Source organism: Gavia stellata, chromosome 4 (genome assembly GCF_030936135.1).
Source record: "Gavia stellata isolate bGavSte3 chromosome 4, bGavSte3.hap2, whole genome shotgun sequence".
Taxonomy (NCBI): domain Eukaryota; kingdom Metazoa; phylum Chordata; class Aves; order Gaviiformes; family Gaviidae; genus Gavia; species Gavia stellata.
This window is the reverse complement of record NC_082597.1, coordinates 34,784,624-34,808,505: the sequence shown is the minus strand read 5'-3', so window position 1 is coordinate 34,808,505 and position 23,882 is coordinate 34,784,624. Positions and strand designations below refer to the sequence as shown.

General features: G+C 36.8%; 1 protein-coding gene across 1 annotated transcript in view; it reads right to left on the bottom strand.

The window, feature by feature from the left end:
- The window catches only part of ARID2 (AT-rich interaction domain 2), a 103,906-nt gene extending 80,528 nt beyond the window's left edge, over positions 1-23,378 (bottom strand). The window contains exons 1-3 of the mRNA XM_059816163.1: positions 23,287-23,378; positions 23,033-23,126; positions 21,816-21,913 (exon numbers count right to left, since the gene is read on the bottom strand). Coding sequence (XP_059672146.1) covers positions 21,816-21,913; positions 23,033-23,126; positions 23,287-23,378 — 284 coding nt within the window. The remainder of the gene's footprint in view (positions 1-21,815; positions 21,914-23,032; positions 23,127-23,286) is intronic.
- Positions 23,379-23,882: the final 504 nt, after the last annotated feature.

Genomic DNA, 23,882 nt, shown 5'->3' with positions numbered 1-23,882 from the left:
ATTTGCTGGACAGTATCCTTCCAAAACCATTTACCCAACCATTTGTGCAAGCTGAAATACCCAGAAAAGAACTGTAAAAACTAATCTACAAATATGTGACAAATGCAAAAGTTTTTGTTACTGGCACACTACTTCAATGCCAGGATACCCAGCACTCCCAGCTCCAAACCCAGAAACTTCGCTAACCTTCATGCAAAGGACCAAGCAGTTTGAAGACACCACAACATGTATGAAAAGAGGTGCTATGACACATTACACCAGCACTGCTGAAGTGCTAAAGCAGAAACCTGTAATACTGTTCTAAATTGCAAACATTTGACATTATATTTCTACATGTCAAAAGATGGACAGACAGACTGATAGATATCTCAATATACACGTCAATTTATACATACCAAGGCAGATGGAACTAATGACTTTAACTTGTTGAAAACTACACTAGTCTGAGTTATGTATGTATGCAGTAATAAACAATAACAGTTGTTAGTTTGGTTGATACTGAAAGTACAAGAAAGACATTTATGTAGCTATTATTTCAGCTCTAAGAAAATGTGAAATTAAATGAGGTAAACTAACCTTAAATAACGGATACAAACATAACACCATTGTTTGAGATATAAATGGACACTTCAGAAATAATAATGCCACTTAGCTTACATGCAGTATTCCTTACAGGCTCTAAATGGTGTAACAGTTTACCTGTCTGAAACTTGAACTGGTCCACCCCTTATCTGTCAGATTTGGGAACAGCCAAGATATCTATCTAGAGGACAAACCCAAAAGCACTATTTCCACTGTCTGAATGCTTTACCAGCCATATGCTCCAAAGTTTCTTCTTGAATTTCACTTCCACTTTGGAGAACGAAAAGAAAGTCATTAATGTTTATACATACAACATTATGGAAATAAGATAAATTTCTCTTTTTAACTTTCAGGAAAAAAGATGTTAACTTTTCAGATGCACTGTATGTTTTTTCTTGAACGTTTAGAGTGATCATTGGTAAACAGCTATGATACCAGTTCTATACTCACTTGTTTTCTTATTAATACAACATTCCATTCTTTGCAACTGGCATTTCAATCACTGTTTTTGCCTATTAAATGTTTTGGATTGAGATACTCTTTAATGAATCAGAATAAAAAAGTGGTTAGAAAATAAGAGAGTCTCTTCTTCATAACTCTAACTAGCTATAACTTCCATTAAAACTGACATATACCATAATAAAGAGTTCCCTGAAAGACACTGTTACAGACGTTGCAGCAATGCTGTTAATTTTTACTAGATTAAAGTTTCAGTCTTCTACAGCTTAGTTTTTCCCCTTTTAATAATGTCCACAATTAAATGAAACCTGCAATATTCATCTTTGATTTCATCTTTTAACTATATCTCATATAGACACCTATAAAACATCACTAAAAAAATAATAACTGCAGAACTTCCTTATTTTCCCCTCACCTGGAGTATTCAAAACCACATCACAGCCTAACGAGAAATGGAAGTCCTTGAAAAACCACACTTCTTTCAGTGTTGGAAATTGAATATAATGGAACAACTAGTTTTACAGGTGTTTCAAGTTTAAAGGATGCTCTGTCTTACAGGTGTGGCCTCACCACCAGAGAAGCATAAAAATAACATACAAACAGCATCCGTCATCCTATCTATAATCTGACACTAATACCAATACAATCAGACAAAGAGTCTATTCTGTTCCATTATAGGCAAATGTGATGGAACCAATTCCTCCCAAAATACACAGGAACAGATTTCTGTATCTTCAAACAAAAACCTGAGTTGCATTTATTTCCCCTGTCATAGATTTTCAGTATTGCCTTACCATTTTCCATTAGCATGGAAAAAACAAATAGCTCAAATCACAATTAACCTACCTAATTTGCTGCATCCTGCATGATAACTATTTACATGGAAGTTTCATCATGAAGCCTTAAATCAGGTAATCCCCATTGTCATAGTTAAGTACAGAAAGTAAGAAAAAAATATTTACTAGTGTATACTATGTAAAGTTTCCCAGAACGTTAAAACTCTCATATTTTGGAAGTGCCACACATAAGAAACTACTACACAGATAAACTTCATTTTCGCAGTCTATTAATATTTTTTCAATGAACTGCATTATGAAGTAACAACCAACATTCTAATTTCTGAGACTAACCTATTCAATCACCATAGCTGATTCCAACTTGACATTGCTTCTAAACCACAAGTTGTCAACTCACAATACTAATATTTTGTGAAAATATACTGAACACACCCATATGTCCTATTCTCATATGAAAACATAATCACAAATCACCATATTATAATACTCCACACAGGAACCATTTGCGATACCATCATCCAGGATTGCAGCATTAGATAAGAAAAAAAGCAACAGACTAATCCTAGCAAGGATTTTATTTTCCTGCAAATATTCCTTATTATAGAACACACTTTAGAAATGCCCAAACTATGTTCTCCCCACTTTTTTTTTTCTCCCCAAACTCCTCCAGATGGTCTTCCACTTCACAGTACTTACAATGGTGCTTCTGTGAAAAGTCCACGTGTCAGCATGTTACTGTACTGGGTTTTTTCCTTCTGTTTTTTAAAGATGACAGCAAAGAAAAAAGACTACCTGTCTTTCATACTGTCTTTATACAAAACTTCATCTTCTACCAGTGCACATAAATATGGTTCTTGCAAAACATACCACTGAACAGCTTATAACACATAGATAAAACTTCTTCCATTTTTTACCTTCCAGACTTTCTAACTTAGAGTTTTACATTTTTGTATCATGTGAAAAAGCAGTGGCAAAAATATTCTTGTTAAAGCTACTTAAAACTATGCTGCAAAACCAACTGTTCTTGGTAGCTCGTAGAAGTTCCTAAGAAATTAGATGAGCGGTCCCCTATTACTACCCCTTTATATATCCACCATCAACTCAGTGCATGTCTACGAACTGTGGAGAAAGCCTTGGGTCATTTTAAGAAAACATCTAAACACCAGATCAGGTAAATAAGTCTGACATCTCCTAAATTCTGTAGGTTTGGGGTGGTGGTGGTGTTTCTTTGCTTTAAATACTAACTCCTATTAAATCTTATGTCCTAAAAAGAAATGAGAAAATTACAAAAGCAATGCATTACCAATTTTTCCAATAGTCCAACAGTACTAGAGCTTAAGAGGTAGAAAGTAATCATCCCAGACAAGGGTCGTGAGCTCTTAGTATCACACGATGAGTTAGGGAAGATAGAAGCTAACTTCCTCCTACCACTTGTCAAAAGGTAGGAAACTTCTGCTGTATTTGTTCAGTTTCCTGTGTTTTAAAAGGAAAAGGGGAAACTGGCACAACTGCAAAAATTTCAAAACAGGAGGGTCTTCAGAAAGACCAAACTGTTCTTTCCTCACTACTCCTGAATCCCAAAAAGAACTTACGTATCATCCTGGCTACAGCATGTTACTCCTTGCTCTTTTGACAGTGGCGTAGGTGCCATTCATATTTAGTTATCATTCTGACATGCTGTCAAATTAATCTGAAGAATGCAAATAAAGGAGAGAGAAATGGAAAGACAATTTTAACTACCTAAAACTCAGACAAATCAGAATGTAACAATGGGATGAACGGAAGGCACTTCTCCAACTACAGGGCCTTGACCTTGCCAAACTGCAGTAGCCTGCTACAGCCAAAAGTACTTCTCGAAATAAAAAAAAAGTCTGAAATTACCGTAACGGAAGAGGTAAGTAAGGAACTGTTAGCAGCTTTTCTACTACGTTAAATGTAAGACAACTTACCTCTGTCCACAACCATAAATAATTAAAGCAAAAACCCAGAACAAGAATCCTTATCCTTTTAATTTTGAGTAATTATACAAATTGTCCCTCAAGTAAGTGCTTCTGACATTTTTGGAACACAGGAAAATTATTCTTGGTTAAAACAGATTATTTTAACTGTAGATAAATGAATTGTTCCAAATTTTTCCAGAGTTTAAGGGTTTTCTTTAAAAGCCAATACGAATATTCTCCCTCCAACCCATTTTACAAAGAACATCACAGTAAAAGCCACTCTTACCAAAATTGTACTACCGTAAAATTCTATTATGCTAACCATAATCTGCAAATAATAATACATTTAAATATATGATTCACTTCAGAGATGTTTTTATTATTTCAACACAATGCCTATCTTTAAAATATATTTACTTTCTACAAATACTATTTGACCTAAAAAGTACATGTTGTAAAATCTTATTACATACATAATGTTTTGTAGTAAATGCATATTCAGAACTATTTCTTTACCAGAATTAAATCTGTTTTATATAGTGTATATTCAGTATGTAGGGTGGTTCTCAAATGTACAATAGCAACATAAGCACATTTTGGATTAATCAAATTGCTATCAAGTAGATTTACTAGACCACACACCTTACATAAAATGCAACACACTGAAAACTTCTTCTGAAACCAGGGAACCCTGGCACCATTCATCGTCCCACTCAGAGAACATCCCTAATTTAAAAATCTACAGGAAGTAGCATTATTCACCTGCTTGAGACAAAAGGCAAACACACACACTACCAGTCTTCAAGTGACAAGTAAAACATCACTACATAGAAGCTTAATTATAATTCCTCCCTACTCTTCCATTCAAGTGATATGTAGACATCATCAGCTTTATACTAGCTATAAATTTGACACTTCTACTGTCCTTATGGTGTCTGATTAAAAAGTACTAAAGTAGCCTCTTCACTACCTCTGCAGGAAGGCAACTGATTCCTTGTGTTCATGAGCAACATACAGTATTAAAATCAGGCCAAGAGTGAGCCACTCTAACTAAAGGTGAAGCAACTTACTTATTTTTGAGATCACTATGTAAGGTAAAGCCTAAAACTGATTGATCTTAATGTTGCAGTAAATCAATCATTTTTAGAATGGTAAAAGAAAAGTAGATTTACTTACCTTTTTGTATGTATAAAAGTACTGCTTACTCCAGTGCTGAAATAAGGGACTAAATACATATAGACTAATACCTCTCAGGGAAGTTTACAAATAGGTAAAAAACCCTACATAATTGGGGCAGCCTCAAACATAAAAATGCAGAAACAAGAGATTGAGAAGGACAAGCTTAAGAAAGGTTAGAGGAAAACTGCCTACTAAAATTTGGTGATAACTGTATCCCTGATTCATCGGGACACTGGCATTTAAGTTTTAATTTATCCACACAAAAATACAACTACTACCATGAACAAAGGACATTCCTAATTATAATCTAAACTTCCAAAACACTCTAACATAATGAGACAGGAGATACTAAAAATTCCTATTCCAAGCCGAGAAACCGTTCCTTTGCGAGAAAAAAGTTTTGTGGATCCATACTTTCTAAGATAGAGGCTCACAGACACAAAACACCTAGTGCCAGCTAGCCCACAATGAAGTTCTTCCACTGCTAAAGTAGTCTTCCACTGCCATCGTTTCTTTTTCAGTAAAAAACTTTCAAAAAAAAAAATCTTTAATTCAATCAAATTTCTTAGGTATGAAATATTACACTTGCTATACAACTACAAAATACAACTCCAACAATACATTTTCAAGTCAACAAACACTTGTTATAAATTTTTGTTAAATTGAAAACAAACCTGCAATCTTCAGGGTGAGAACTACAGTACATGAAAATAAACACCCTTTCAACCAGACACCCTTTGTAAGGTGTTCTTACCAAAAGATTTTGCCAAGCGTAGGGAAGGTCAATTTCACATACTGAATTGCATTACTGAGTATGAATATGTAATATTTTCTAAGATTAAGATACATCTGTTTTACCATAAAAGTAAGAAACACTTGTGGTAGCAGTTCTCAAACTTTTAGTTAGGTAACTGTATCAGTTCAGACTCAGCGCTGTGTTTCTCCATCGATAACCTCCCAATTACAGGTCAAAGTATATGCAACTGGAAATGGAATATAATGCGACCCCACCCATAGACTGCGTTTCAAACTTGATTATTAAGAAAAGTAGGGTGCCAGAGAGGATATCCCAAGAGGTAGTTCACGGCTGAGAACCAGTTTTATAATTCTGAAGCACTAAACAGTACATGAAAAAGTGGTGGAAGATCAACCACTTGCTCAGAAAGATGCCACTTGCTCAGTAACTTAAGTGTTACTAATAAAAAGCATACCTATCTATTTTTTTAGACAAAGGTTAAGATAGAAAAATCAGTCCTACAGATGATCTCATTTCACACTTATATCAACATTTATTTCTCTCTCTCTCTTTTGTTTGTTTATGTTGGAGTCTGTGTGTTCTTTGACTCCTCAATTAACATCCACATTAACATTTGAACATGAGTGCACACAAAGATGCATGAAGATTGAGACACAAAGGGAAAAATAGTAAAGCAACGATGTCAGTCACATCCAGCAAGTAACTACTGTTGTTCATTGGCATGATCTTGCAGAAACATACTTCCATGAGATTTCCTTCCTCTAAGGGAAGATGTTCTTGCCTCATGTAGCAGGAGCTAGATTATTGCCAGGCACCACAGTTCTGGTCTCTGAACTGATCAGCACTTAAAATTTAAGAGAGCTCCATAACAGCAATACATTACGCTTAAAAGTAAAAAGAACAAACAGGAACTCTAACTGGTACATTCTGACAGATTTTTTTTTAAATACCGTTTGAATGACTTTAAAAAAAAAAACAAAACAAAAAACACACCACAAAACACCCAAAAAACCCAACCAAGTTGGTTGCAAGGAAATAAATACAAAACATTACATAAATAATGCCTCAAATATCCAACTGGATGTCTCCTGGAATTTATCATCATCTTTTTAGGCATTTCAGTTCCCACTGTAAGAGATATTAACCTATCAAGGATTTGACCCTTAGCAGACTCTAATCTAACAGTATTTGTTTTCAAATGCCTCTCCATTCCCTCTCTGACAAAAGGTCCAAATCTGTACTAAGGATTCTCTTGTTCCCTTAATGATCATATGTTACAAAATTTCCTAATCATGAAGCATTTTACACCTGCTTTCTTGCACCCTATTTTCAACCTTAACTGTCAATTTTATATTGCTCATAATCAGCCATACATCTCCTGTGTCATTATTATTAACTCCATGCTATTTGTACTCTTGTCACCAAATATCCTCATGGTACTATCATAATTTTGTTTGATTATGTGTCTTGATTACACAAGAATGTCTCTTGGTCAAGGGAAATGTTTTCAAGCATAATTCAGTCTCTTCTGCACTCACTCTACTCCACTCTACCTGTCTCAACACTTGTAACTTTTGGTATCATCCTCTGATGAACTCTGCCATTTTACTTTCCATACTGCATTAATCTGTCTATCGTTGCCTCCTTGATCAGCAATGCATAATGTTCTTTCAATTATGTTTTTTGCATATAAAATCTATATACACATAAACATTCTACATGACAACCTGTGACTACGAAAGCTCTCCTGTCCTAGCACCACTCCTGGCAAAACATCCCTACTCAGCTTTCTTGAAAGTACCACAAAAATAACAACCTCTTTCATCATTATGTACCTTCATTTTAAAACTAAGATCCTCTGATCTTTCTCTCTCTTCCTCATTTAGTATCCACACACATACTACTCTAAGACCTTCTGAAGTTTTTACTAATTTGATCACTCTCATTAAAATGCTGCTCCATTTTAAGCACTCGCCAAAAACCCTATTTATCCCCATCTGTAAATAACTTCCAAGAAGACAACACAACTGTTAAGCCCTGAAAATTACCAGACTTGATCTACTGTAGTAAAAACTAGTTAAAAAGGGCAGGAGGGGGAAAAGAAATCAGGCATGAATACTTGCCGAAATGTGGAGTCTTTTCCCCTATATTCTCTGTGTTCTTCCTGCTTAGTCTATAATGGGACTTCCCTGGGTATGCTTGACAACCTCCAGACATTTAAAAGGAAGGCAAACAAAAATCCCCACTCTTTTCAGAAAATCAACCATAAGGCAATATGAATAACTTACCAAACTTGATCTATTAAAAATAAACAAATAAATAAACCAACAACAGAACTAGACAATTCAAGACTAGAATGTGCTAGCTTGCCTCTCTGCAGCTAATGTAGTCAGTGGAACCCTGATGCATGTCTCCATGAAAGCAGATCTCTACAATTAAAAAAACAAAACAAGCCCTCACCGCCACCAAAACCCTAAAAGCAGAGCTGATATCACTACTGGGGGGCAACACCAGCAGCACAGCAGCCACTCAAGGGGACAGCAGGATTGTCTGCTTGAAAAAGGATACCACAAGCTGCTACGTAAGATAACAGCAATAATTTCTGATGTACATAGGCAAGAAAGAATGATGACCTATGCTCTTTTTCCACTCTCCTCTATGTACTGAGGTAGGGCAAGAGGTAGAGAAATAATGTTTTAAATAATGTGGTTTTATTCTCTGGAGACATCAGTGTGGCTGACAGCTTAAAAGAGTGGCAATAAGCACTATTGTTAAACACATTATCTTTCTGTTAAAAAAAAAAGAGGGAGAGAAAATTATTTAATAGCAAAAATCATTCCAGTCATAGCAGAAACAGAAACTATGTAGCTGTATGATAATATCTGTGTTACATTGTAGAAATTGCAGAGTTGCATGAAAAATATAGTTAGCCCACATCTTTGACTAATTCACCTGCCCTCTGCCCACTAACTGTTTTGATGAGAACAACTTACATTCCATAACTTGGAGTAGTTTTAAACGGCAGCCATTTTATACACTCTGCTTAGAGCAGGCTGAGTTTAAAAGTTCTCTTCCAAATTACACAACTCTAAGGCCCAGGACAAGCAACAGTTTCATATCACATATGATGAAGAACTGTCAAAAAGAAACAGTACTTTGCACCCGCTTCCACCCATAAGATCCAAACTTGGTCTCTAAATCTTTGTGTTTGTAAGTGCAAAAAAAATTTCTTAGAATTTTTGAAAGTTTGCTCCATTAGATCTTTTCCTCTCTTGTTGAAAATTCATTCTTAACATACATGTAATATTAGAGGTGGGACAGAAAGCCCATGCAACCTATTCCAAACTTAAGCTGACATCCAGTCTTGTATATGCTATATACACATACATACATAATAAAATTTATGCATTTCTTATATAATCAACATACAAAATAAAGTATTCATAAATGTTATTAATTTTCTCAAAGCGACAACAGCATTTGACGAAACCGTTACTGTTCCACAACTGTATCCTTCTTAGCTTTAAGTGCAGCAATGTTCATGAAGAAATATTTTCCAAGATGAGATCTTTCTCCCTGCAAGCTCTTCAAGGAAGAGATAAAATCCTTTACTTGATTACATGCGATTTTATGCCTTAATGATATTTTAATATATAAGGATAAAAGTAACAGTAATTGTCATGATGACAGATTTTTTTTAAACCAAAATGAAAATGGTAAATTCAGTGCTAATGAAAAATATAAGCTAACAGAACAGAAATTAGTTCTGTTCATTCAGCACTGGTAGTGCAAGCAAAGATGCAGAAGAACCACTAGAAGGTTTGTACCAGTAAATCAGAACCTCTCTGCAGAAAGCAGATGGTGCAACTCAAGTCAGAGACCACTCAGCACTTTACAAATAATGACAGCCTTCACTCAGTAGTGACCCAGCATCTGGGCCACAAGTCAATTAATATCCAGTGACCAATTTAAATGAGGGAGTCGGCCATTAAAGACTAACTTATCAGCATTTGATTACATAACCCCTCCTTTTCCTTCTACAGTATCTATCTACCCCATCCGCCCTTCCAAACAGTGTTCTCTCCACCAACATTCCCACATTCCTGCCTCCTCACCCAATGCATGAATGCACCCAGCTCACTATATTCACATTGCTTCCCTTTGCAATTCAACTACCTATGCTCAAACTGTCTTCTCTCCCCCTCTCATTAAAATATCTCCAAACGCCTTGTCTTGCCTCCTCTTTGGCCTACAGGTGATTAGGAAGCAGCCTGTGTTATTTGGCCCAACTGGAGGCAGAGTTAGCGTGTGCCTCCCAGCTGGGTAGCTGACTACTCGGAGTACAGGTGTCTTCTGCCAGGCCAGCAACCTAGCAGCACACATGTACCTTAAAGCCTTCAAGCTGCACATTTGGATCAGCTGGCTGCCTGGTCAGGAGATGTGCGTCTTCCCAATAGGCAACTGCCAAGTCAAGAAATACATCATGTCTCTGAAGCCACAAACCATAGCAAACGCATACCATCTGAACAGAAAAAGCTTTGAGGAAAAAGATACAGCCCTGAGAGTCACTTCCACCTGGTGGCCTTCTACAGCAGTATCCTGTACAATGCACCCTTTAAAGTTCCATCTAGTAAGGCAATCAGATCAACAATCCTGTACATTTATATTGTCTCTGTATGTTATATGGTATGTGATCATATTTATGTTGCGTTTACTTCACTATAACTTTCCATCATTATTTCCACAATATAAAAAAGGTTTTAATCATATTTATTTTGATGTTGTAAGTACTCTAAGTCAGCAATACTACAGATCACACTATACTAATGAAATTATAATAAAAATAAGTAAATTCTTTGATAAGTTTCTGAAAACAAGAAATAATGGTAACAGCTTTATGTTTTCCTTACCTAGCCAGATCACCAAGCAGCCTCCTCACCCCCGCAAAAAGCAAGCTTAAATTAATTTACTCATATAAAAACCAAATACTGTTGCTTTCATAAACTCTTTAAAAAGAAAACAACCACCAAACCTTGAGTCTACAACTTTTGCTTACATGCAAAGACCTCCTGAGGACAACTAAAGAAACTAATACTGTTTACACCAATTTCAGTATCTTAAGTTTTGAATATAACTTTATTGACTTCACTTTTTTAGTTTCTTTCCTTGCTAGAGCAGGCACATTTTGTGCTAATATACATAGTCCAGATCTTACCCATCTGACATGCAGGACTGACACAGGATGCCACCAATTTCAGCCCAGCTCTGAAGAGATTCTCCCTAAGCAGATCTAGAAAGAATTCCACGTGGGCAAAAGTCTACAAACACCGCTCTTACAGCAGACCTACAGAAGCACCAAGTCACCATAAACCAGAATATTTTTGCTTTCTACCAGACACATAAATTTATGGACAATCATAATTTTAAACTGCACTGCACACAAATATCCATATAGAAATATATCAGTACATTTAGGGAAGCTAGGTGTTTGTTTACAGTTACGTGCAGAACAGTAGATTATTTTTAAGTCACTTTTGTCTTCGATCTTTCTTAAGAAGCACTTTCTTCAACAGCTGGACTAACTCTGTTTAAAATACAATTAAACTACTTATTAGGAGAATGAAAGCTACTACAGAAAAATGGGGTTTGTGTACTGGTGATATAAAGATCTAAACAGAAAAAAATCTTGTATTCATCTATGACAAAAACCACCTTTCTAGGAATGTAACTATATTTCAGTAATAACAGCATATTGACTATAGGACATATTAATGAAACAATACTAAACGTGATGAAGTCATTGTCACCAAGTATTGTATTTTGATTTTCTAACCTTTTACACTTATACTATGATTCCATATGCATTGACTAACATAATATCCTTCTAATAAATAACTTCATGTTATATAAACAGAGAAGTACATGGCATTAAACAGGATAACAAGCTGAGCTAAGTTTGAAGGAAATAAAGTACTCCTAGTATTTTTTTTTAAATGTTTCAAAGTATTCCAAGCTGTATGGTAGTTAGGGCCCTGTATATTCTTCAAATCCGATTAAACACAATAATTCACTATAGGGGTCAGCCTTTGCACATAATTGTGCTCAGAAACAAAATTTTCACTTAAAAAAAAAATGTATTTCTATACCTTAGAGTTACAAAGATGACCTTGGAAGAACAAGCAAAATGCACACCAATGCTGCAACGCCTGAGTGGGTCTGCAGAGTACCTGAAAGCACATTTTTCAGGTATGCGAAATACCGCTTAGATATTCGTCTGTATCCTGTGAATTCTGCATGTCCACAGCTGCAGAAATTTTTTTTCCAGGTACCATAGAATCTATTATAGTTTTGCTGTAAAATTCAGTATTTTACTGTTGCTAGGCACCTGACATTTAGTGCTATGTCCTCTTGCCCTTTTACCTGCATATACCTTTTCTTTCCTTCAGTTTTCTTTACAATTAGGAATTCATTTGATTACAGCAAATATTCCATGTGCACTCAATGGGTACAGATATCAAGGGGTCAAAGAACAGAAGATGAATTCCAGCTTGTAGTCAAAGATTGAGAAGATGATGATTAGCAGAGAATGAAAGACAAAAAGACCTGTAAGCTAGGCAGCCAGGGTAAGCAGTATTGCAACAATGAATCCTCCTCAGCCCACAAGCAAAGGAAATGTGGGTAACACCATGGAAGCCAAGATAGTGGGGAAAGGATGCCCAGAAAGGACACTCAAAACCTCCTTAGAAATAACTAATATTGAGATTAATCAATTACCATGTTGAATGATGAGTCAGAACTACATGTATATATATGAGGGGGAAAAAAGGTATCTCACAGTGATACAACAGATTAATACTGCCATGGAATTTATTCCCATTTACCACAGAGAGCACAAGGCTCTGTTATGAAGAATATTCTCTAGAGACAAAGTTAAGGTTGCACATTCATACATAAATGAGGTCATTCCTGATTTTTTCAGGTATTTACTGTGCAACTGTAGCATTATATGAACATATACTGTTAGAAACGTGAATTTTCCTAGGTTTTCATAGATGGTATTATGGGGAGAAAAGTGTCCAGGAAAGAGCTCTGTAAACTCCAGTGTTTCAAAGCTCTACTCTCCTCCCCAGAATTACATAGGACATATGTGAATTCTGTAACATGGCACTGTTTACCTTGCCATTGCCTGGATTCTACATCATTTAATCGCGGTCACTAGAATCCGGATACTCCTGAGCAAAATACCACATAAGGGAAGAACTGTTCCTAAGTTTATTTCCACAATTTTTCTTTTAATACAAATACACTTTTAAAAAAAGCCACACACACAGAGTTCTACACTTATCCTATGCCATAATCGTTGTTAACATACTCAGAACACGCTAGATTTACTCCCAAAGTAAACTATTCTCATTTAGCTTAATTAAGCCCCTGGAATGTATCCCAAACGAGAAGTTACCCCAACACATTACATCCCAATAATAGATGTTGTTATAGCACTTCTCCCAAGAACTTTAACAGAGCTACTCAAAGTTAGTCATATGATTTAGTGATTTACAGAGCTGAGAATCTCTACACATGGATTATCATGGAAGCATAGCAACCTTTGGACTGGGAGGCAGAGGCCAACCAGGAGACGTCACAGCACGTAACAATGGAGAAATGCAGGCAGGCATAAGTATGACCCATCTAAACTTCAGCAAACAAACATATGAAAAGTCCAGCAAACATTTGAGAGAAAAGGTCTCTCTGAATCAGAACAATCACCTTTCTGTACAGGATTTTTATGTATTTTAGGCAGCTATGGATTGACAAGTAACACTGTAAATTATTCTAAAAGACTACTAAGCAGAACACTTGCCCCTCCCACACCAATAAAAAAGGAAAATAGTATGAACACAGTTCACTCTTACAGACAAACATGCTCCAGTGCATCATTCAAAAGAACTCTGCTCTATTATAACAGTATACAATCCCTCTTGCAGCATAGCTGGCTTGCTACAATTTATCTGGAGTTAAAATAAATGCATGCACATTCAGTTTAAAGATAGGAAAACAAAAAGTAGAGAACTCAGTGTCACTACCTTGTTGCTGAAAATCTAATTCAGGTCTGCTTAGACTTGAACTCTTTGCTCCAAGGAGACTGTATTTTAGATCTGATACCTACCTCACTAATCTAGTACCTCAGGCAAAGCCTAAGCTCACTATTCTGGGTACCATCTTGCTGTTTTATTATCCTTCCTTAAGATAAGCTTCTTTCTTTCAACCATTCCAATATTTCTCTGCTTAGGTATCCCAAGTTTATTTATTCCATAAGGAATAAAGATTGTTCTTCCTCTCATCTATGCTATATTTTCTGCTTCTCACCACTGCAGAGGGCAAACAAGCTTATGAATAGTTTTATTTTCCTCATATATTCCTAATTTATATTCATTTTCAAATATTTAAGATATGACATAGAAGCACGAAGAGACACAATCCCTGCATTAAAGAGCTTACAGTCTCACACTTCTTTGTGAGATAGGTAAACAAACATCAGTATACCCACTTTATAAATATGAATAAAAAGATGGCAAATGATTTAACTAAGGCCACAGAATAAATATTTATCAGACTGATAACCAGAAATAGGATCATGTGATGAGATCTCTGGCCTATACCCAACTCCCTCTATGAACTGTATGTCTTCTAATAACGTGGACTGGTACTATAGTTACTCCAACTAGTCCCATTTAAGCTGCAAGACACCACTCTGACACTCTGAACAAGCATTTTAAAACAAAACACAGCAAAACAAAACACAAACAATCCACTCTCATAATCTGTTACATACTTAGTTTTCAGTTTTCCAATTCACAGAACATAACTTTATCCTGGTTTATTTTTCAAACAGTGCTTCCTCAGCTATTGATGAAAGAGGAATTTTAGAAGATAGTAAATAATAGTAGCCCCCTTTTATGAATGGTTTAACTACAGCTCAGGAAGAAATTTGTCTGTCAGAACTGGATTCTAGCATTATTTAAAAAAAGGCTTTACTGTATTTGGATTTCATTCCTATTTGACATGCGCTCTCAAAGTAACGGTCTGAACCTGTGTGTACTTCTAGTACCTCATCTGTAAAACGTAACACATTATACTTCTCTATTTCATTACTGGGGAAAGTGGGGAAGGGGTTAAGAAAGAAAAAAAAAACAGTATGAAAGTCTTATCTATTGAGGTTTAACTGCAAATAAACAAGCTAATTAAAGCCTACTAGCTCTAAAATAAATAAAAAAAACCCTTTTCGTAGCCCAGACTTATTCCATTTCACAAGGAAAGAAGCAATATCCTTGCATTCCATATGCATTCTTGATCTTGTTGTAATGTCCTTACTATTTGTTCAAACCTAAGACGTTACCACAGCTATTAATAATTTTAAAGCATAAATTCATTTTATACTGTTTCAGTTAAATATTAGAAAAGGGTCTTAACATAAAAACTTTCCACCAATTATTAGAAGATTCAGGGGGTCCTAAAAGTCACCACAGTTACTATAGTGTTGCCAGAAACTTGCTCTTTGTAGGTTATTAGTTCTGACATCTGTCTAGATAAGCTTTCAAATTAAACAATCAGAATTCTGTATTAAAACTGAAGATCAACATTCACCCCTCCCCAAATAAACCTATATATTTCAGCTTAGTTGCAGTGATTTATGTAATTTCTAACAAAAAGCTTGCAGAAAAATAATCAGGAAGAGAAAATATGTTACCATTCATTGCACTAATTTTTCACTACATTTTTCAGCAGTGAAGAGGAGTTTATCCTCTGAAGGAAAAGCTCATAAACTTTGATAGAGGCCAAACTCATCTGCATAGAGTTCTGTTGTGATGTTAGTCACTAAGAAAGAGCAATTTTAAGGTAGCTATGTTTCCTTTCACCTGCTGCTTGCTCTCCTCAGAAGAGGCCTAATGCAAATCTTGTATTATAAAAGTTCTATTTTCTTTTGAGCAGATTCCCAGCAACTCTGACAAGACAACATCCATCCAAATAAGTAACCTCTATTGAGAGACATTCTAATATATTTAACAACCAAAATATTTAATTCCCCTAAATAAAGCTTTATAGCATAAACAGTAACTAGTCTTGATTGTGAATATGTTGACTGTATGATTATAGTACAACTAAAACAAAATTCCCCCTCCAACTATGTAAAATATTCACTTCAGACTTAAAAGTAAGGCCTCTGACATCTGACTGAAACACGCATTACAATTCTTATCTTGAGGGGGGAAAAATAATTTTAAAAAGAAATCATAAAAATGTCATCCATATATTTGTTTCCTGTCTTGCCAATGACTGCAGGATTTGTGACAAAATTAAACGCAACAGATTCTGCAGGTGAAGTCTGTAGTGATGCAATAAAAATCTGTAGCTATGTAAGATGAAAGCCTTTTTTATAGTGTTATTCAAGGATGGACAGAACCTGTAAGGTCATCTGGTCCATTTCTCTGCCAGTCCTGGCTCATTACCTGTTGCACATGTATTAGCATCCTGACCAGGCTAGATCTGAATGACCGATGGTGTGGTTTTCCCCCCTACTCCGCTTGGCATACTATTCAGAAGGTATACAAGTATATCTTAGGGGTTTTTGTGCTGCTATCTGCTCTGAATTTTCTCCCTCGGTTTCATCTCAGCTTACACATTAACACAGCCTCTTATTTTACTTAAAATTATCTCCCTTATAAGTATTTAGGCCCTTCAAAATGCTTGTAAGATACCATTTCCCCTTCTCACCCAAAATGTTAATTTAGCCAAGCAAAACATATTTATTTCTCAAATCTTTTTTTAAATCAATTAGTCCCTTCAGCCTTCCTAACATTTTGTTGCTCTTCTCTAAGCTTCTGTTAAGTTGCCCCACCTGTTGTAAAGGCTCTAAAGTAAAACAGTACTCCAAACACCATCACACAATCTCATACAAAAACTCATCTCCCATTTGTTCAGTGCTTCTGTGGATGCAACCTAAACTCATTCCGATTTTTACAAAGTCTATATATCATATTGCAAATTTGGGCCTGTTCTTCCTGACAGAAGCATGCACAAATCCCTTTCATATGAAAGGGAGTTGGGTGCACACAACTGACAGGATTATCAGGCCCATGGTAGCACTCCTATCCCTTTTTCAACAATACTGCTTTCCAGGTTATTCCCTCACAATGAATACCTGTTTTGGATTACTATCCCTCAACTGTTTTAGCTTGCATTTTCGAAACTAAATCTTGTTTGTATTCTCCAACAATGTGCCCAATTTCTTTAGATAACCTTCTTTTCTGTCCTGACTTGTGCTTAACTCTTCCCACTACTGTTGTCAGCTAATGTTGCAAGTGTACTATTCACCTTCCTGTAAAGTTAATCAATCCAGACACTAAATATGCCTGAAATGGCTAAACTTATATTACTACGTGCATATATAAGCACTGATGTTATTCTTTTAGCACCTAAAACAGCTGTGACTCACCAAATCTATTCTTTATACTTCGCTCTATTTTTGTTTATGGTCCTTCAACCAATTTTTCATTCAGATGACTATCCATATACATAAATAATTTGTCAATGAGAGATTTTGAGATGTATTTGAATTTTAGAGAATATGTAAAATCTTACTACAGCTACAACTTTCTCTTCATCCACTGGGGCCTTGAACCTGCTATCAGATCTGGCAAGCAAGCCAGCAAGCCAGTCCTGTACTTCTCCATACTGACTGATCTGTGTGCAGACGCTGCTGCAGTATCAGGTCCTAATTTTAAACACTGAGCAAGAATAACAAAGAAAACTCTTTTAAAGTAATTTTACTTGGAAAATTCCAGACTGCTTACTATTGTTTCCCTAATATTTCTGCCATTATTTTACTAGGAACAGAATCCCTTAAATTTATCTAGTTCTTCAGCTCATGCTTTTTTTTCCTCCCCCCCACCTTTTTTTTAAAAAAAAAGAAATGAGTAATATTATTCAGCTTCTTAGTGGCATCTTGAAGATCAAATAACTCAAAAATATCTTCAGCTCTTTCAAGAACCCCTCTATTTGTTGTCAATAACTATTTCATATGGTCCTGATTTTTAACTGCTCACATTTTTTCATCCTACTTATATATGGAATTTCAGGAAATTCAGCATAATGGCTTGTCTTTATAATAACTTTATGCAACTTATCGTTTATGAACTGACCTCTTTCCTCTCTACTTGACTTCCCCTTACCTCCTCAATATTTACAACAGCAAATTCTTATTCACCTTTAACTAGTATTAACTCATTTCTGCGGCCTTTACCAGAAGCTTACAACACACACCTGCTTCCCACCTTTCAGAAATTCTCTGCAGAACTGAGACTTAAACTTGTTTTACCTTACATTTAGTCCTTTCACATAATTTCCCTTAATGCAGATAAATACCTTTTAAAGGCAAACTGATTTTTAATTCAGTTAGGCATACTTTATTTGCACATTTAGTTTACAAGGTCTCTCATTCCCCAAGAATAGATGGAGACTCACAACAGAAACAAATGTATCGCTTACGCTCACATGAAAACCAACAGAACCTTACACTAACATATGAGGTCACATCAGCCCTATTGTTTGTAGGACTCTAACCTAATCAACCAGTATCATAAAAACCAGGCTATATTTCATGTTAGCTTTCTTTTCACCTACTGTATGTTTACCAACTAACAAAAGCGTAAAAGCATGCCCACATTACTGATGTTTACATTTATTACCCCATATTAAAATATCTTCATTAACATTATAAAATAATCTTTAGAGAAGCATTTAGAAAATGCTTTACTAATTCACCTCAATTGAGATGAAACATCTAATTTGCACTACATCCAAGGGAATTACATTCTCTGATGCTGTAGAGACTTACAGAACTACATTAACAAGTACAGTCTATCAATGGTTATCGGCACTGTGGCTTTTGACTGCTCACTAAGAACCACAGTGCATAAATTACTTCACCTGTCAGACAGCTCAAAGCAACACAGGCACGAAGTCTGAATGGTTCAGACTTTCTCTATTATAAATAACTTTTTCCAGAGAGAGAAAAGAGAGGGCAGTGCAAGGGAGAAGGGTAGATAGGATTGTCTGTCATGTATTCAAATATCACCTATCATAAAGCCTATCAGAACTGTTTCAGAAGTTTAAACAATTCACATCTTTAATGAAGCCTAATGTACATTCCCAAAGACACCCAGCAAAATTCCACAACAGTCAAAATCAAAAAGTTATTTGAAGAAAAAAACCACACCTCACAACTGCCTAGAAAAACCATAATCCAATGATGGTTTTGCAAAATACTTGGTTTGATGAAGTCAACAGGACTACCGATGCCACACAAATAATTCAACTTTCTAAATTATTTACACAGTAATTCTAAGTCAAAATGACAGCATTATTAGAGATAACACAGCAAAATGAGCAAGTGGTCCTTGTAGCCTGAGATCTTATCTCAGCAAACATGGTATGCCAGATGTTTCATAGAAAGAAGCAACTTTCATCACAAACAATCATGAATCCAAATCTGCAAATGTATTCATGTAGGTGCACACCACTGAATCCCTCTGAATTCAACAGGGTCCCATCTGCCATGCAGATCCCTCACTTTACAGGACACACAACATACAATTGGATAAAAAAAAAAAATCATATAAAAGTTGATAGGCCTCAATCTGTTTGGCTTTGTTTGCAAAGTCATTACAATAGTGAGGCCAAGATTACAGTCATACTTGAGACTCAAGGGGAACATTTTTTTTCCAAGGGTAATTGCTCAGCAGTTCATGAAAATCTAGCCCTACAAGAAACCTCAGGTTATGTTCTTTAACACAGATAAACAAGACCCTTTTTACAAATTTATCATTAGAGCATTTTTTTCTTTCCCTATAACCAAATCCTCCCCTCCCAAAACCTTCTAGGTTAAAGCTAAATGCATGTTAACCTAGCAGAGATACATGTGTATATACAGTCTTATTACTGTACATGTAAGGAGGTGAAGTCAGCTGGGAAACAGTTCACATCAAACTTAGATTATGTGAGAAGCAACAGTGAGTAAAGCAGTAATTTAGAAAAACCAGGAAAAAGAAAAAAAACACACAACACCAAAAAAACAAAACAATCACTAAAAACCAATCCACCCCAAAAACAACCACCTTGACAGTTTATTTCAGAATGGCCTAAGTAAATCACAGCGATTATGATAAAACACATTTTAAAGGATCCTTCATCTTAACTGTTTATCAACTTTTTTCTAAATTCCAAATAAATAAAAAACTTCCAGTTTTTTGTATGTAATCATTCACACATATTTTCAGCAACTGTATTTTAAATAATGTCAATACCAGCATGCTAGTAATAAAAATAACACTTTTGTATATCTGATTCTAAATTAAAAAGTAGTATCTTATTAAAAATTAAGAGTCATTAGAAGGCTAAATTAACATTAATTGTGTTAACCATCACAGCATATAAATGCTTTCAAAATACAGATGAAAACACAAATGACATACAACCTTCTACTGCAAAAAGTTAGGCCATTGAAACACTTACAAAATAATGGAAATAAAAAGGAAAGGGTAAAACCCAAAAAAACTATCATTTTGCAAATCATACATAAAATCTAATGAAGTAACACACTACATGGTCCAACAGGAAAACTCAAAAAGTAAAATACTGCTTTCTATGATTCGACAAATCTTCAGCAACACTATCTCAATACTATGTAGTAGAGGGGGAAAAAAAAAACAAAACAAACAAACAAACACAAAAAACCCACAACAACAGAGAAAGACATCCTAAAGTGAGCTTCCCATTCATTCCTAGGCCTGCTAGTAATCATAAACTTTGCTAAAGCTGTTAAGAATGGTAATTTCTTTTCTTAGTCTGGATCTTAAAGTAATCATATGTCACCACCAAAAAAAGAAAAATTCAGTAACTACAGATAGCTGACTAAGGTTTTCCAGACATCACTGTAACTCAATAACTGCTCCACTGTGCTATGAACTCTACAGCTTCAAGCTGGAAGTCAATCTAGGACAACCAATAGAAAGTGCACCTGTACAATTACTGCATTTCCTAATTCAGAAGGCCAAACTAGAGACAGAAGAAGCTTGTGTGTACCCAGATCACCAAAACAGAAGTCCAAAAGCCCATACATCTTTTGTGCATATTGCATATCTGTATTATCATTAATTGCAATGAAAAATACAATTTACACAGCTCAGAAACAGAAAATTACATTCCTTAACAATGCACATAAAACTTTACTCTAAATAAAATATGATTGTCTATATATAGCCTCTAAAAACACTATATACACAATAATTTTAAAATCTTTCACACAAAGAATAATCACCAAAAGTTAGTAAAAATTAATTTTTTTTTAAAGTCATCTAGTAACTGAACAGTACCACACACAGTAATTTAAAACATTCAGTATGAACTCCATGCTACATTTAAAAATAATCTGCATCACAAAAAATAGCCTGTATCATTTCAAGGAATGTACTCTTATTTTTAAAAACTACAGATATCTACTATTTTTTAAGTAATAGAAAAAAGTATTTAGCTCTTTATAATCTAAAATAAAAAAATAATGTATGCTGCTAGTAATTGACAACAGTATAATTTATCCAAAGTAGTCTACCTTCCTGCAGATGCATTTTCATTCAGTGTCTGACCCCACCGAGCAGTAAACAAGTTTACATATACCAACACATTTCAGTGCTCCAAAAAATTAAGCTAAGTTTCTGTAACTACAATACCATGATCTCTTAGTAACAGTCCTTTAGTACTGTCGTTCTAAAACAATCCATAAAAATGGCTCTGACACATATTGTTTATATACTCGGGATCCCTTCAAAGTTTAAGGCTTGCAGATGTAAAATACAAATAAAATAACTACAAAACAGTATTACCTTTAACTGATCACTGCACCAGACCAGTAAGGAATTACAAGTTCTTTCTGGTTTATTTTATAGCATTTTTAAAGAGTAAGGGTATTTTTATTATTGCACACACTCAAAACCAAATATAATCCCACACTCAGAAATACTACTGCAACAGCTTGACAGCACTCACCGCAAGTAATACTGTTTTAAAGCGAAGGCAGCGTTAGAACAACTTCTGGGAAAGTTAAACTCCTCTACAATTTCTCCCCACTGATTCTTCTCTGATACCTGTCAAAAACAACACACAGGCCGAGATACACAACGTACACATAAACATGTCGTTGACAGCGAACATCACAAAAAAACCCACAAGCTGCCACGAAGCAAATAGATAAATATATAAAAAGAAATAAACACGAATGTATATGGGATTTAGGACTATATATTTTACTGACAGTCAGTAGTAGTTCCCCTTCGGGAATAATCCCGCTTCTCACCGGTATTTTACTCTGTTTTTTAATATATACCTTTTGGGGGGGAGGGGGGCGGCCGGGAGGGTTTGTATTGTTTTGGGGTTTGTTTGTTTTTGTTTTTACTGCCTGGACAATAACCAATCGGGAGTCCCTCTGTCGCCCCCTTTTAAATCCTAACGCGGTCCGTTAAAAACCCAAAGAAGTTTAAAATAATGCAGGGAAGTCTTGGCGGGGGCGCCCCCTGGCCTCCGGGGCGCGGGGGCGCCGTCCCGGGGGGTCCCCCCAAGACAGATCCACCGACACAGAGAGGCCTTTCTTTTGAGGCCTACATTTCTGTCCCTAGCCTTGAAGCCTAAAGATGGCTATTTGATTACACACCGTCTTGGGTGCCCCTTTTGTTATTTTTCTCCGGGAAGGGGTCGGAGGGCAGCGCCCGGCCCCCCCCGGCTGCGAGGATCGTTTCCTAGCCCATGCTCCGTGCCGATTATCGATGTTAAACATGCCCGCTAATTTTGAGTTGCACTAAAACTGCACTCAGACTCTCTCCTCTCTGTCTCTCCCTCTGTGAGAGAGACACACACAGAGCTGCCACCACAAGCGAAACAAACTGCCTCTCGCCGACCGGAGCTCCTTGCTCCCTCCTCGCCTTCTCCCGGGGAAGGGGGGCAGGGGCGAGGGGCTCCGGCGGAGGCGGGGGAGGCCCGGGCGGGGTGTGCGCCGTACCCCCGGATCCCCCTTCATCGCTCCACCGACAAGGCCAAGCCACCAACCTGCCTGTCTGCTCGCTTCCTTCTTCCACCCCCCACCTTCTCTAACCGGCTTTAAATAGGACGGTTCCCGGCCACCCCGGCTCCCCCCGCCGCCCCCGGGGGTCAGAGGAGACTTTTGGGAAGAGGTTAGTGGGAGGGAAACCCAAATTAAAACTTCCACTCACCTTCCCAAATCCGCCTAAAGTGGTGACTCTGGTGTAGAGAGCGTGAAGATCCAGCTCCTTCCCACCCACCACGGGGATCTTCTTAAAAGGAGACCTGCCAAAGGAGATACACGCAAAACACCACAACTTGTCAGCTCTGCCCCCTTTTCTCCCCTCGCTGGGGCTGCCGTGTCCTTCAGGGAAGGGGCTGGAAGTTGGATCTGGTCGGTTTAAAAGCCTCCCCCCCTCCCGTTCCATCTCCCCATTTTCCTCACCCTCTGCTGTGGTGAAACTGCCGCAGCTCGTCCAGGAAAGCGAGTCCCTTTCTCCGCTGGTCTGCGTGGTTTTTACCCGTCGAATTTGCCATTTTTGTATTAAAAAAGGTTCTCGTAAAAAAAAAAATCCAATTTAAAAAAAAAAAAACGGCCGACAACAACAACAACAATCCCCGGCTCCTCCTTGTCTTTAAGAGACCCAGGTGCCCGTGCTCGGCCGGGGATCAGCCATGGAGAGGGGCTTGTTTAAAAAAAAGTTTAAAAGGAATAAGGGAGCCCAGAGAGTGTGGTAATTGCGAGTCCTGTCTCCACACAACACACAGGCAAAGAGACAGGGAGGGAGAGGGGCACCTCTCAGTAATTCCTCCTCCCGCTGCTGCTGCCTCTCTCAGCACCACAAACCCAACCGATCCAGCCTGCACATGAGACTCAACATGGTGCTGCTGGATCACACAATGAATTGGGTTACTGTTGTGGTGGGGTGGGGGGGGAGCCGGAGTGAGGTATTGACAGTGTGTGTGTGTTACAGCCGCGGCTCCATGCGATCTCCCTCTCCCTCGCTCGCTCCCTCGCTCGCTCTCTCACACACACACACT